The sequence below is a fragment of the Talaromyces amestolkiae genome (genome assembly GCF_001896365.1).
Source record: "Talaromyces amestolkiae strain CIB chromosome Unknown scaffold1.1, whole genome shotgun sequence".
Lineage (NCBI taxonomy): Eukaryota > Fungi > Ascomycota > Eurotiomycetes > Eurotiales > Trichocomaceae > Talaromyces > Talaromyces amestolkiae.
In genome coordinates, this window is record NW_024468037.1 from 164,744 (window position 1) to 180,228 (window position 15,485).

The 15,485-nt window shown below is 46.8% G+C and overlaps 4 protein-coding genes across 4 annotated transcripts; 3 read left to right on the forward strand and 1 right to left on the reverse strand.

The window, feature by feature from the left end:
- Positions 1-541: 541 nt before the first annotated feature.
- On the forward strand, positions 542-1,055 carry BHQ10_000053 (uncharacterized protein; the record flags this gene model as incomplete). Its single annotated transcript, XM_040877760.1, has 2 exons — positions 542-635; positions 703-1,055. The coding sequence occupies 2 exons, from the start codon at positions 542-544 to the stop codon at positions 1,053-1,055; spliced, it is 447 nt and encodes a 148-aa protein (XP_040728558.1).
- A 2,598-nt stretch (positions 1,056-3,653) lies between these two features.
- On the reverse strand, positions 3,654-4,155 carry BHQ10_000054 (uncharacterized protein; the record flags this gene model as incomplete). Its single annotated transcript, XM_040877871.1, has 2 exons — positions 3,654-3,772; positions 3,909-4,155. 2 exons carry the CDS (start codon positions 4,153-4,155, stop codon positions 3,654-3,656), a joined length of 366 nt encoding a protein of 121 aa, XP_040728559.1.
- A 2,826-nt stretch (positions 4,156-6,981) lies between these two features.
- On the forward strand, positions 6,982-8,598 carry BHQ10_000055 (uncharacterized protein; the record flags this gene model as incomplete). The annotated part of the gene is made up of 1 exon (XM_040877982.1): positions 6,982-8,598. One exon carries the CDS (start codon positions 6,982-6,984, stop codon positions 8,596-8,598), a length of 1,617 nt encoding a protein of 538 aa, XP_040728560.1.
- A 1,413-nt stretch (positions 8,599-10,011) lies between these two features.
- Positions 10,012-14,579, forward strand: BHQ10_000056 (uncharacterized protein; the record flags this gene model as incomplete). The annotated part of the gene is made up of 3 exons (XM_040878093.1): positions 10,012-10,981; positions 11,050-12,388; positions 12,479-14,579. 3 exons carry the CDS (start codon positions 10,012-10,014, stop codon positions 14,577-14,579), a joined length of 4,410 nt encoding a protein of 1,469 aa, XP_040728561.1.
- Between the last annotated feature and the right edge of the window lie 906 nt (positions 14,580-15,485).

The window sequence follows — 15,485 nt, forward strand, 5'->3', positions numbered from 1 at the left end:
ACAGGGTAAATTGGTAACTTGTACGCGACTGCCTAGGGCAACGGGAGTAATGCTGGAATGACGGATTTGCATAACTCGTGCAAGTCGCATACCAACCCGCATATGCATGCCGAGACTTCCAATTGACAAATCAGTTTTTCTTTCCTCTATCAACCGTCCATGCAACTTATGACTACGTGGTAATGTGTTCGGGTATGTAGTTTAAGTTTCCGGGGATACAGGGTGCGTGATTCGCCGTGATTGGCCATTGATTCCCGGAGATGTTGAACTATGATGATGATGCCTCCTTTTCAACGGCTCACAGGCATAAGAAAATCCCCGATTTGTTGGACTCGAGGAACCACTAGTCAGTGACTCAAGTATAAAACAAAATTTGAATCTGGTACGCACCAGACTTGGCTTTATATATCAGAATCACGACTGAATACCATAAGATATCTTCTCTGGATACTCTAGGTACTTGTGAAAGTCGAATCACCTGCAGTTCTGCAGAAAACACTCAGATCAAGGCAGCACTTGAGATAAGAAGGAAAAATATAATATGGCACTCTCGCAGCGCATCCCAATTCTCCTCTGCGGTAAGAAGCTGAGCAATGGCATCCAAGTCACCGAACTCCTGAAACCCGAATTCGAAGGTCGGTCCAACCTCTTACCACCCCCCCCTTCCCCTTCATAGATGTCAAACAGCTAATCTCAAAACAGTAATCCAATTTATAAACTCCTTTGACTACGCAAAATCAGAGTTCGCAAATCTGCTTTCTGGCCAAGCGCCCAAAACACCAAGCTCAAACGCCATCGGCACACACGACTACACCCAACCCCTTCGCGCCGTCATGTTCGGGCGGGGGTATTCATACGATCAAGTTAGTGAACTGTATGAGTTATTCAAGGGGAAGAGTAGTAGGCCTATTGCGTGGATCGCGGGTGACCCGGATTTTAAGTTGCCTCCAGAATTACCACCGGACTATGCGGTGGTGGCAGCGGAGAATACAAAGAGGGCTTTCAAGAGGTGGGAGGATGCCGGGGGCAAGAGGGAGGAGATTGTTCTTTATTGATTATTGCATTGTGTATATCAACTGTGAAGTTATGGACGCTGTGTTTCTGTACTTGATGGCTGTGGCAATAGAGTCCAGTCGAAGCTATGAGTAGATGAAGCCCAGACCAGAAGGACCAAAAAGTACGTCTCTGTCTAGTGAACAGGAGGTTTTCTGAAATCTATGTTGCCTTGTATAATGCCGAACTCCATATCCAAGAAGGCGTATCCAAATGTTTAAGTCTATACTTAACATGCAGGTGAACAAATCATGTGCGTTCCCACTTTTTGAAAGCTTCGACAAAGCCCGTTTGTCGTCTGGTTGAATTATACTCGGTGTCTCCAACACCTTCGCTTGCAGCTGAACCCAGAAGATGACGACTCTCATCTACAATCGGGATCATGGATGGTCGACCATGAGCACACTGAAATGGAAATGCACATTTTGAAAGTCGAATTATTAGACTCTGACATTCGTCGATAGGTAGAGGATCGTTGAACATGATCGAACTTCGACAGGCGCGCGAGTTGATTAAGTCGAGGATTCCTTCTGGACAGCCTGCTATCCAGCGCAGCCATGGAAAGGGAGGATGTTCATGATCCAATGTAGGAGCAGATGTGCTCGTACTCTTTCGTAATTCGGGTATTCGCTCGCCTGCTCTGCTCCAGATCTCCTTTCTGAGGAGATGTATAAAAATCTTTGGTTCCAGTCTGCATCGTTCAGCAATCACCAGCGGCAGAGCTTCAATCATAATTGAGTGATGTCTTGTCCCGTCGATAAGTTCTTGGTGCAATTTATAGATGCAGCCCCATGATTCAAAATACTTCGAATACGCCACGAGCGATGACACCTCATCCTCTTGGATTAAGCATTGTACGGGCTTTGGGAATTGATGCGTATGAATGGATGTGACGCCCATTTCATCAATGGCAAACATGTCTGATAGCAAGCGTTCCAGTCGACATCTCTCATCGGCAGCATGTTGGTCGACAAGAACCAGTATTTGATTAGATGTATCGTCAGTACGATCTTCATTCGCAGGCGTCATTCTCACCAGAATGAATTTGTGATCAACCTGGGCAATTATCATCGCTCTGGCAAGTCCCTCTCGAGAAAGTTTACCATTATGTCTGTTACCTACTGCCAATTCTGTTGAACTCCAGCCTTGCTGAGACTTCATTTGTGCATCATGACATCGGAAAAAGCCGTCAAACACACTTTCGTTCTCAATTGACATGATTGGCTTTTCAGAGCGAGAAAAAGCTGTATTGGCACAGTTGTGTACGAGGTTCTCAAACCAGGGCGAATGGATTTGGGCAGGAACAGTCTGCGGGCGTTTGATGGTTGTACCGGCATGACTCAAACGAGACGCTGCTGATCGAGGCCGGACACAGCCAATCGACGTGTTGGGCCGGGTGTTTCCTTGACTATCCGAGACGCATTGTCCTGTACGGGAGTTGACGAGTACGACTTTGTTCGTACTCGGATCAACCCATCGAGTCACTTGATCTCCTTCGCTTTGTATTGTGTGCGGAGCATGATCCACCTCAGCTTGTACTGACACGAGATCAGGACTTGTCGCTTCATACGATATGGACGTCACCGTTTGTGGATGACTGGTATATCTGGGTCGGCATACTAGTAATTCGTTAATACCGCTGTTGTCACCACTTTTTACCCTTGACCAATTCGTAAAATCACTGAAGTATTGGAATGACCCTTTTTGGGAAACGGGAGGAATCTTGACTCCACTGTCAAATGCTTCAGTACTCTTCGCTGATACAGATTGTATTGAGGACACAGAGAGAAGACCTCTATTCTGCTGAGCAAAATTTGCTGATGGCACGGTGGAGCTATCACGGGAATCCGATGTTGATGGATGTTCTCTTTCGGCCCTTTTTCTTTTTCGAGGACGGTAGTGATGCTGTTGCAGAAATTGATAGAACATGGCATGTAACACCTCAACGATATGCTGTAAAGCGCGGTCCGACTCGGCTGTAGCATCAGATTGTGTAAGGCTTTGAAAAGGACTCTTCACATCAAGTCGCACGTAGAACATGGGCCATCGTCTGGCACCCCTTGTTATACCTTGATGTCTACTTTCCCGACTTCTTGACATAGATAATTCGCTTCCGAAATCGGATCCTGCAAAAACCTGGTTGATCGCGTCATACAAGACATTGGCACTGTTGTATTCATTGAAAACCGGATTGATGCCCAATGATATGAATTGATTCAATTTCGTCGGGCTCGGGAAAAGTGCAACGTATGCTTTGACATAAACATCTAATGTGCTCGCTGATATCTTAACCCATTCATCCACCCTGGTACCTGAAGTCAAGCCACTTTGGGCAAGAATGGTATGCACGCGAAACAGACTGGAATTCTGTGTTCCCGAAGTTGACGACTCGGTCGCTTTGTGCGGGATACGGAGATTTAAAGACCGGGATTTCTCCCTGTCAGAGAGATGTAGTCTCTGAAAACCTGGATTTGACAACGCCAACGCTACCAGCATTCTTGTCAATTCCTGCCACTCCTTGTCGACATCTTCGGACCTGCGGAGAGATGTAGCTCTATGTTTGACGCGGACTGGCATGTTACCGAAGAGGTTGTTTATTGTTACTCGGGTACCATGTCCTCGTAGTTCCTGATGGGTTGGAGCAGGAACGAGGCGAGAGATGACTTTAGAGTCGTGAAAGATGACTGAATTAGTTTCAGAATGACCGCGGTGCCGTGAACTAATCGTCAGCAAAGACATGGTAGCGAGTGCGGCCAGAAATTGTCCTTTGCAGCTGGATACCGCCTGTCTGTTTGCTTTCGAGGTATCTGAATACTGTCAGAAAGTTCAAGTAAATACAGCGTCGCATAACTTACAGTGAGCTCGACAAAGCCCGCTTCCATCCTTGAACTCTGCCGCCGGTATACCGTATCCATCATCTTCTGCAATACAGCCACCTCTCCTGTAGTCGACGACGATACTGACTGACCCGGCGGCCGCATCCAATGCATTTTTGATCAGCTCCACGACCACCCCGTTAAGGTTCGTAATCTTCACGGACGATTGAACCTTCTTTGCCACTTCTGGCGGCAATGGCAAAATCGGTGTATCGCTGTCCGCCATGGTGATGTAGGCTGGTAGGTGATCACGGACCCTTCATGCATACGCAAATATACAGACGATCTTGCCACAGTCCTTTCATGCCGTATTTCGCCTACTGGATGCGACGTTCAAGACGAAGATCATCCTTGAAGATGCAGAAACTTAAATACCAGCGTAAAAGACTTGAACAAGTGTACTTTCTTACCCACTTCTTGCCGAGGAGGCAAAAGGGCGATGTTGTGTGTTGGAAGGTGCCTTGGACGCTCAGTGAAATATCCTTTCCATCGGAAATTTATCCCCAGCCGTGATAATTCGGAGTATTTACCTGGCCGTAAGGTTTTGAAAAATAAATGCCATAAATGAGACAGTCTTAACCCATTTCTTGAAAGTGTTATTGCGTGGCAAGACGAATCGTTGATACAGTCGACTTTGACATTCAGCGGCAAGGTATGAGAACTACACTAGCCGTATTTGGACTAGCGTTATATGTATCTATATCAACCCTAATTCTGCGAATCTTAAACATCCACTAAAGATCGTATAAGACAGCATTATAGATGCAAATCCTACTATCAATCATTTTAAACACAGATCCGATGAATGAGGTTTGTGATTAAGCTACGTCGATGCTTGTGTTACCTCTGCATGCTTCTTCAAGCCCTGCACATATGTCAAATTCGACTCCGCCAGCTGACCCTCAATACCCAACAGATGTTTCAGTACGTATGCGAACCATTTAAATATTGATTCCCACTGCTTTGCTCGACATGTATCAGAATTCGCTGGAGTCACCGTTTTAATACGCTCAGATACTGCCACCCACCACGGCATGAACCCTCCGGGCCACGCCCATACGTGCTCGTTCGGCGAAGACGACATCCAAGTATCTATATCATCAGTAACTGCTCTTCTTTAATTTTCAGAATTCCTAAGAGTATAAAACGACTTACAGTTGCTAGAATGTCATAGGTTCTATTCTGCGCCTTCATTATAACTTACATCACCCCCGATGAACCTAGTGTCACCGGCTCGCCATCGGAAAAGGTGAATTTCGGTCACTTAAAACCCAACTTTGATAATTTGAAAATTCTGTGATGATTTCAAATACATTGTCTGCCGGTGCATCTATATCAATGGTGCTTCCAATAGTGAAGGCAATGTCTAAGGTCTCCGTGGCGGTCAACCACGAAGTCATATTGACCAAATCACCTGGAATAATGAAAAATAGAGAAGATAGGAAAATCTATTCAATTAACATCCTAAATGATCTTGCATGATCGATCTCAGAAGCGATAAACAAGCAATTATCTATGTCTGAAAGGGATCAGTGTACCAGCGTTTCCACATAGGTCATGTGACCGATTTCTCTAATAAGATAGGGCTGAATATCCTCAGCGATGCGCAAGATGTCTGCCATACCTTATTCAATTACTACGTAGTGTTCGCTCTTATTTGAGTGGAAACTGTGTGGTTCAACCAACCTCAACGTGCCTCAAAACACCTACGCATAAGTTAGGCAGGTCAAGCTCAATGATGTCTGCACTATGGACTATATGGGCCGCACTTGTGCCAGGATTTCATTCTAAAATAAAAACAAAAAATGATACAATAAATTACACGTCCTACTCAGATTTTCATGTTTTGCTCATCAATGTCGTTATGGTTGCAGTATAGTCATGGATCCGAGTCAGTCATCTTTCGGCTGAATAAGACTACACATTTAGGCGCATTATCAACTCACCACGAGCAAATCACACGACAGCACAAAACGGGATAACTCTGGACATATGCATGGACCGCCTGTACCTTTTAATTAACGGTTCGTGTCTCGAGTAAAATCGCATTAGCCCTGACATAGTGATACGGGAGTAAGTTAAATAACACGCATCAGACTTCAGTCCCTTTGGCTAGCTGACTTGGTGTCTCCGTGTCATACCCTCCGGGTGATATCTATCTCGAATCATCAACACGTTCTACATACCCTCTAAGCTTACATTGAACGTAATGTGTATAGGGCACAAACTGGAAGCTTTGCGGGATCTTACGTCCCCAGTAGAGTTCGTTGGAGCGCGGCTACACTAAGTGCGATAGACGTGGATTACAAATGGGTATCATAAACAAGACCATGTATTGTTCTGAGGCTAAAATCAGCCAGCCAGTACCCAAGCGCATACGTGACATCTTCCGAGGTTTGCACCTAAAATAATAATACAGCAGCCATTAAGTTGCAACCGAGTTCAATTTGCCTTATCTTCGGTCTGAAGCCAGCCTCATTGGGTTCGAGGTTGCATTACGAAGATATAATAGTAGCCTGATCTAAGTAGACCAAAGCATAGATGTCCTCACCCATCGGACTTTCAGAGGGAATGGGCAAGAGATAACGATTCCAGTTGTACTATCATAGCTTTTGACTAGTAACTAGTCTTGTGAAGCTATTGGTCTCAGTATATCGATGACTAGGAGTGAAAGAAGAGGGGTCTGCATCCCAGACCTTTGGTCGTAGTCTACGACTTGAAATGGGCTATTAGGGGTTCATTGACCGTCACGAGCTACAGGGATGGGTATATGTGCCCGTATAGCTGGTCAATATACCAATATTACCGTTCTATGAGTGCTCATTAGACCTAATATTCGTTCTGATAGGTCGGCATAATAACATTATCTCCTTGACCGACATCTTAGAGGAGTTTGAGCCTCATCAGAATGCGTATTTATAATAAGATAATAGTAATTCTTGCACATTCTGACTGTATTCCTATTACCTAAGGTTCCCAATCTCTTAGAATCCTCCCAATTTTCATTGAATTCTACTTTTCTTCGAGAACCGTACAGACAAAAGGCAGCAGAATGGTGTACCCTGCTGAAGCGCAACCCCGATACACATACCTACTATGGCACATCTTCAATTATCCCACAGCCGCCGGGCACGAAGCTGCTTTCGCCGTAACGAAAAACTGGGGTGACAGTATCAACTCTCTGTACTCCGTGTTACTTGAAGTCATTCTGGTCCAAGCCTTCCACTTACTCATTCTGGCCTTTGTTTATGTCGGTAACAGATCTTCGTCGGATTCTATCCACTTGGCTACTAAAGTCTTTTACGAGGATGAGCCGGCTGCGGTACTATTACGAGTTCTGAGCAGATTTACTGGTGGTAGGGTTAGTCAGAACCCGACATCGCCGTCGAACAGGGCTATCAAACGGTACGAGCAAACACTGTTACTTGTCGTGATTGGGGTTACCGTGCTTTTTGTCCCAAAGATTGTTCCAGCCTTTGCTATCCATGGGTTGCTCATCGGTACTTCCGCCCCTGTCGATCCACTTCAGGTATACGTGCCAGAGAGTCCCTGGTTTACAACAGGAAATGTCGGACTTCAGATACCATTAGAAGCTCTTGCTCAACCGAGATATTTGCGTGCCGTCGGTCAGGCAGATACTGCGAGTATTGATTTGCAAAACAAAGTGACTGTCACTGCACCAGTCACGTTACAGAATCTTGGAAAAGGGGAGCAAATTCTCGAGATTGGCTACAATTACAGCCTGACAGCTCAGGATCTCGGCTTGCAAAATTTTCATGGCCTTCAATTGAACGTCCAAGGCTCTTGTCATACTGAATATGGCTGGCTTAATAATACTGAATCGGAGGGCACTTCAACCGATGTCTATAACATCTTTGGGGATGATTCGATAAACTGGAAAGCATCCCCATACTATGGCTATGTGCCTATCGCGTTTTCTGATTTTCCTAAGGCATCTGGGACATTCAGAATTAACAATACATACGCCATTATGATAAGTTCTATGCAATGCGACAGCTTCACCATTGGTACAGATCCCTGGTACCTCACAAATACTACAGGCACGCCGTACAATGGAGACACCGTATACAATGTCTTACGCGGCAGACCAGGTCTATCATGCTGGCAGTCAGACGAATGGACATACAAAGACCAGAGCAGCAGCACCTGGAATCTCTCATCTATATCTGGCTTGAACTTCCCACAATCCCTCCGAAATGTCTTCTATAACCTGATCGGACCCCCTTCGATCTTCAGCACGGCAACTGCACTCGGCTCGATTGCACTAGCGTCTAGTACGACCGCCCAACTATATACTATAGACGCGGCATCCTCGAGCATATACAATGATATGCAAAGGTTGGTGCTAACGACTTATATCTCGACGGCAAATTTGCTCGTTGATACAACGTTGTACAACAAAACCAATACATATGGTCTTAACAGCATCGTCTCGTCTGGCGACCTGGACCAGGTTGCCCAGTTTGTCGTTTCTGATCAAAATATTACCACCGTCTCGTTGGCGTATGCCATTGGAATACCCATAGGAACGGTACTCATATACCTGATCGTGAAACTCTTGAAGATCTATGTTCAGCCGAGGGCTTTCGATGGGGTTAGCCGAACACCTGAAGCTGTGGTCAGGATCAATGAGGCTGAAAAGGCCTAGACCATTCAACATCTTTGAGAGGGGAGATGATTAAAGCTGAGGAGAATATGAAGAAATCGAATTCACACCCAGATAACGACAGAAGTGTATAGGCTTTCCTCGAATCGCCGCTTAGGTGACCCGGGGTGGGGGAAGTTGGTTGGGGGGGNTGGGGGGGCGGGGGGGGGGGGGGTGTGGGGGGGGGGGGGGGGGTGAGGCACAAGGAGATTACTTGTAATGGGATTGAATGGAATTGCTGGATATTTTCTGAATTGTCGACGTTAACCGATCATGCTCATATTCGCCATTTTCTTGTTTTCAGGGGTTAGGGCTGGTTGCATTGAATATACTTTGAAGTTTATACTCTCAACAATGTGTCCATGAAACACACTCAGATGATTGAAAAGTAGCACCACACCCTCAAAAGACCTTGGCAAATCCTAAAAAGCCATCTCCCTCTCCCCAACAGACCGTATCCTTGTTGCCATCCTTTGACTGTTTCTGAAGTTTCAAAAAGGGTGATTACTAATCTCAATCAGCTAGAGCTACAACAATAATTTTCTAGTAAGTATGCGTACATCAATTAAATGTCCCGAATCATCCCTGTACACTTTTCCGTCTTTCTGAAGCAGCAGCCACGTCTTTCCCCTTCAAACGGTGCAGCTCCCCACTGTGAAGTATCGATAACTGAGCAATTTCCAATACAGACAAGAACTCACACCGCAGGGATCAACGGCAACTCGTTGCACTTTCATCAAACTGAGTATATCAGGTAAAGAATTTGCTCCATCACGATCAGAGCTGTAGTTTGCAAATACATTCTCAGAGTTCTGTGGTGTATAATGGTCTTCGTTGTCGTAGGTTACGGAATCAGATCCATGCTGTATACAGCGCCTTGCAAGTGCGGCTTTACACGGCTTGCAACTCTTCGACTCTTCCCCAGCGCCACTCCCGCAATCTAATCCGTACTAGATTTAGCTTGGTAATTTAGTAATTTATGAGTGGTATTGAACAGAAATATACAAAACTATAAGGTGCCTGGTGTCACCACATGTCACCGGATGTCCGGTGAGAACCCGGGGAATAGGCAGCTATCGGAGAATAGTAATTCCCGATCCGATTCTTGAATTCAGAATTCAGAAGGCTTCGTGGGAGAAGGATACCCAGTTCTGAGTAAAGATACATACCAGAATATCTTGGTGTACTCCCAGTATGGATTCCCGTTGCCTTCAGTTGATTATCATGCAGATGCCAATGGTCAGGCCACCGTGCGTTACGTCGGCAGCCTTGTAGTAGCGTAAAGCTGTTACCCCTCAGCCTGATGAACAGTGCTTTGCATTTCTCCTGCCCATCATGAAAAGGTTCACATTTAATGTTGTCATTATCGGTACATCGGTACTCGACTTATTTATCTTTTCCATGTTTTGAGCAACAATGACGTCTTTAACACATGACCGCTATACAATCGCGTGGATATGCGCGTTGTCGCTGGAGGCCGCAGCTGCCCGTGTTATGCTGGATAAATCCCACAGTCCGCTGTCTCAACCCTCCACCGATCCGAATGCCTACGAGCTTGGCGAATTAAACGGCCACTATATTGTCATTGCCTGCCTGCCAGCTGGCGTATACGGAACAGTGGCTGCCGCGGATGTGGTATCTCACATGTGTTCAACTTTCCCTCGGCTTCAATATGGATTAATGGTGGGAATTGGAGGCGGGGTCCCGGGTAAAAATAATGATATTCGACTAGGCGACGTAGTGGTCAGCAAACCAGTTGGACAGTACAGTGGAGTGATACAGTATGATTATGGCAAGGCGGTTCAAGGCGGGAAATTCGAGCAAACAGGCATCTTGAACAAACCACCAAACACTTTTTTGACCCATATGAGTCAATTGGAGGCAAAGAAATGGACTGAGGGTGAGGCTGCTCTTGCCACAATAGTGTCGGAAGCTCTGGAACAAAACCCCAACATGCAAGAAAGATTTTCGCCCCGAGAACAGCACACAGATCTTTTTTTTCATTCCTCTTATCCCCATGCCGCAGGGGAAGATACCTGTGAAAAGTGTGATAAAGAACAATTAGCCAAACGAGAACCACGAGATACACCGACACCTCATATCCACTATGGATTGATTGCATCGGGAGATCAGGTAATAAAGGACTCGGAAACACGAGACCGTCTAGCGCAACCGCATGGAATCCTCTGCTTTGAGATGGAGGCAGCCGGCCTTATGGATCGGCTACCGACACTTGTGATCCGAGGGATATGCGACTATTGCGACTCTCATAAGCAGAAACAGTGGCAAGGATACGCAGCCTTGACAGCAGCAGCCTACACAAAACTATTATTATCAGTCATGCCTGTTGAGATTACCCCAGAGACTACGGCACAATCAAAATCTGGTTAGTGGAAGATGACAACCCTCACTCACAATGATAGCTGCTCATGAAAATGCGCTAACTGCGTAAAGATTTGACCAGTGAAGATCAACGCTGCCTGCGAGATCTTTTGCTGAGCAATCCAGATGATGACCGAAGACGTATTGAAGCCACTAAGGGTGGATTGCTTGACGACTCATTTCAATGGATCCTGGATAATGCTGAATATCAAAGATGGTGGAATCGTCCGGGGAGCCAACTCCTTTGGATCAAGGGAGATGCTGGGAAGGGTAAGACTATGCTTATAATTGGGATAATCAAGCAACTTCTGAAGCCAGAATTATCCAAATTGCCCGCCTATTTTCTATGCCAAGGAACTGACCCCAGACTAAACAATTCTATCGCTGTCCTGCGGGGCCTGATTTATATGTTAATCATCCAGCAGCCGCACATAATCTCACACTTGCGACAAAGATACGACACGGAAGGTAAAAGACTGTTCGAAGGTGTAAATGCTTTTTACAGCTTGTCCGCTGTTTTCGAGAACATTATTGGAGATCTGCGGCAATCTACAGTATACCTGCTCATTGACGCTCTTGATGAGTGTGAAGTGGACTTGAAAAGCTTACTCGGACTAATTAAAAAAACAATGTCCATGCCATCTGTCCAGGTCAAATGGATAGTCTCCAGTCGCAATGTGAATCATATTGAGCAAATCCTAGATGCTGATCGTGGGGCCAACAAGCTCAGCCTTGAACTCAACGCGGACCGCATATATCATGCAATCGAGACATATATCAACTACGAAGTATCACGCCTGGGATTCCTTGAGCATGATCAAGGACTCCAGGAACAGGTCAGAGATCAACTCCGCCAAAAGTCCAATGGAACTTTCTTATGGGTAGCCCTTGTAATTAAAGAACTTCACAAATGCCTTTTTGAAAGCGAAGTCCTCGACACCCTTGAAGACATCCCAACAGACCTCTCCGGGCTCTATGATCAAATGATAACGCAGATAGATCGACTTCAGAATCGGCGCCGTAATATCTGCATAATGGTTTTGTCGATGGTTGTTCTCGCCTATCGCCCGCTGCACTTATCTGAGATGCGCCACCTAACCGGTATGGACAAAAATATGGAATTAGAGAGGGCGGTCGGCCTGTGTGGATCATTCCTTACTATTCGTGATGAATATATCTATCTAATCCACCAGTCGGCCAAAGACCATCTTGATACAATTTATAGGACTACTTCCATCTTACGAGATCGGTCGGAGATTCACCACGAAATGTATAGCCAATCCCTAAAGACACTCAAAAGCAAACTACGACGTAACATTTACAATCTTCAAGACCCTGGTGTTTCTGCTTCAGAGATGGCAAATTTCCGACCACACCCTGACCCGTTGTTCGATCTGCGATATAGTTGCACGTACTGGTTGGATCATTTTATTGATTCTAAGCCCGCTGGAAAGGCTACATCAGTACAAAGTCAAATTCAACTGATATCTAAATTTCTTAGAGGATATCATCTTCTCCACTGGTTGGAGAGCCTTAGCCTGATTGGCGAGATCCGACACGGGATAGTAGGTCTCAGAAAGCTCTCAGCTGCGTATGCCCAGCACCAGTCTGTCTTCAAGGAAGCCGAGAGATTTGCAAGTGTCAATGGGTCTATAATCCGAGAGACACCTCTACAAACATATGGTGCCGCACTTGTCTTCTGTCCTCAAAATAGTGAGAGCAAGAAACTCTATTGGGATGAGCGATTAGAGTTTATAGAGCAGGCATATATAACGCAGGAATCCTGGGATCCATGCATGCAAGTCATAGAGGGCCATACACTCCCGGTTAATGCAGTGGCCTTCTCACCTGATGGGCAGACAGTCGCGTCTGCTTCCTGGGAAAGCATCATCCAGCTCTGGGATACAGCCACAGGTGCGGCAAAGCAGACGCTGCAGGGTCATACAGACGGGGTCAATGCAGTGGCCTTCTCACCTGATGGGCAGACAGTCGCATCTGCTTCCGGGGATAAGACCATCCGGCTCTGGGATACAGCCACGGGTGCTGCGAAGCAGACGCTGCAGGGCCACATATATGGGGTTAATGCAGTAGCCTTCTCACCTGATGGGCAGACAGTCGCATCTGCTTCCGGGGATAAGACCATCCGGCTCTGGGATACAGCTACGGGTGCTGTGAAGCAGACACTGCAAGGCCATACATACCCGGTTAATGCAGTGGCCTTCTCACCTGATGGGCAGATAGTCGTGTCTGCTTCCAGAGATAAGACCATCCGGCTCTGGGATATAGCCACGGGTGCTGCAAAGCAGACACTGCAGGGCCATACAGGCGGGGTTAATGCAGTGGCCTTCTCACCTGATGGGCAGATAGTCGCGTCTGCTTCCAAGGATAAGACCATCCGGCTCTGGGATACAGCCACGGGTGCTGCGAAGCAGACGCTGCAGGGCCATGTCAATACAGTGGCCTTCTCACCTGATGGGCAGACAATCGCGTCTGTTTCCAAGTGGTATAACACCATCCGGCTCTGGGATACAGCCACGGGTGCTGTGAAGCAGACGCTGCAGGGCCATACAGGCGGGGKTAATGCAGTGGCCTTCTCACCTGACGGGCAGACAGTCGCGTCTGTTTCCGAGTGGGATAACAACATCCGGCTCTGGAATAACACCATCCGGCTCTGGGATACAGCCACGGGCGCTGTGAAGCAGACTCTGCAGGGCCATAAATACCGGATCAGTGCAGTGGCCTTCTCACCTGATGGGCAGACAGTCGCGTCTGCTTCCGATGCCACCATCCGGCTCTGGGATACAGCCACAGGTGCTGCGAAACAGACGCTGCAGAGCCATATAGGCGGGGCCAATGCAGTGGCCTTCTCACCTGATGGGCAGACAGTCGTGTCTGCTTCCTGGGATAAGACCATCCAGCTCTGGGATACAGCCACAGGTGCGGCAAAGCAGACGCTGCAGGGTCATACAGACGGGGCCAATGCAGTGGCCTTCTCACCTGATGGGCAGACAGTCGTGTCTGCTTCCTGGGATAGGACCATCCAGCTCTGGGATACAGCCACAGGTACTGCGAAACAGACGCTACAGGGCCATACAGACGGGGTCAATACAGTGGCCTTCTCACCTGATGGGCAGACAGTCGCGGCTGCTTCCAAGTGGTATAACACCATCCGGCTCTGGGATACAGCCACGGGTGCTGTGAAGCAGACGCTGCAGGGCCATACAGACAGGGTCAATGCAGTGGCCTTCTCACCTGATGGGCAGATAGTCGCGTCTGCTTCCAAGGATAAGACCATCCGGCTCTGGGATACAGCCACAGGTGCTGTGACAGAAACACATGACCTTGATACAATACCAATGACCCTGTCATTCTCAGCTGACGGCTGTTCTCTGAACTTTGATCATGGCTCACTTTCCTCGAATCGTAAAGGCCGACACTCCTTTAGAAACGAAATATATGTAGTTGAGAAATGGATAAGTCGCAACGGGCAACGCTTGATCTGGCTTCCACTACAGTATCGGGCGACAGATGTGCTTACCCGTGACAACACAACGGTTCTAGGTCATAGCTCAGGTGGCTTGACATTCCTCAGGTTAAATTAGTGTGGTCAACCTTGTAACTGTCATAGTGATAGTTAAGTTTCTTAGCCTCTGTCTTCCTACTCTATTTTCTAGTCTTTTTGTAAATGGAGGGCCTGGGATTAGTGTTTCCTTTATAGTTCACGATGTTGCCACGCGAAGTTTGCAGGCTGTGCCATGAGCGTGGCGATATTCTCACATTAAGAGCCAGCCACTTCGTTACGTATGATAGCTAAGTTAACTTATGGCAGTAATAAATTACCTAAGCCGCGAGCAACAGTGGCGAACAACGGTTGTGCAGGAATGTATGTTACAGCTGGCTCCGTACTTGTATGTTCAATACCTGTCGTAAATAACCTTTATAACAAACTAAACCTAATATAGATTAGACAGCGGAAGTGGCGCTGAGAAAGAGTCGAAGAGTTGCAAACCATGTAAAGCCGCACTTGCAAGGCGCTGTACAATGACCTTGTATCAGTTTCTCATGATGCGGAACAGGTTTCGGAGGAGACCCATGCTACCAACCTTATCCTTGTGGCTATCTCGAACAGAAACCCGAAAGAACGGATCAGGAAAGTATGACAAACCCAACCTCGGAAGATACAAATATTTGATTTGAATGATGAATAAAGTGAGCAACGAGAACAAGATGTTAAACCCCAGCTCTCGGAAACCACGATAAGTTATCTAAAAGCCATATGTGACCATCCATGTCACGATTCCAGAACATTACATGCTGTTGCAGTACCATATAATTTTCGTGCTTCTTCGCGTATCCGAATTTCACCGATCCTTCTGCGTGTTCATGGGAAATCGCCGGGTTTGCCCGTATTATCGAGGCGGTATCCAAGATAGATTCGGTGTTGAATGCTGGTATGCAAGTCTGGGTGACGACTGATTTGTCGACGGGGATGTCGAAATTAAGGCCAT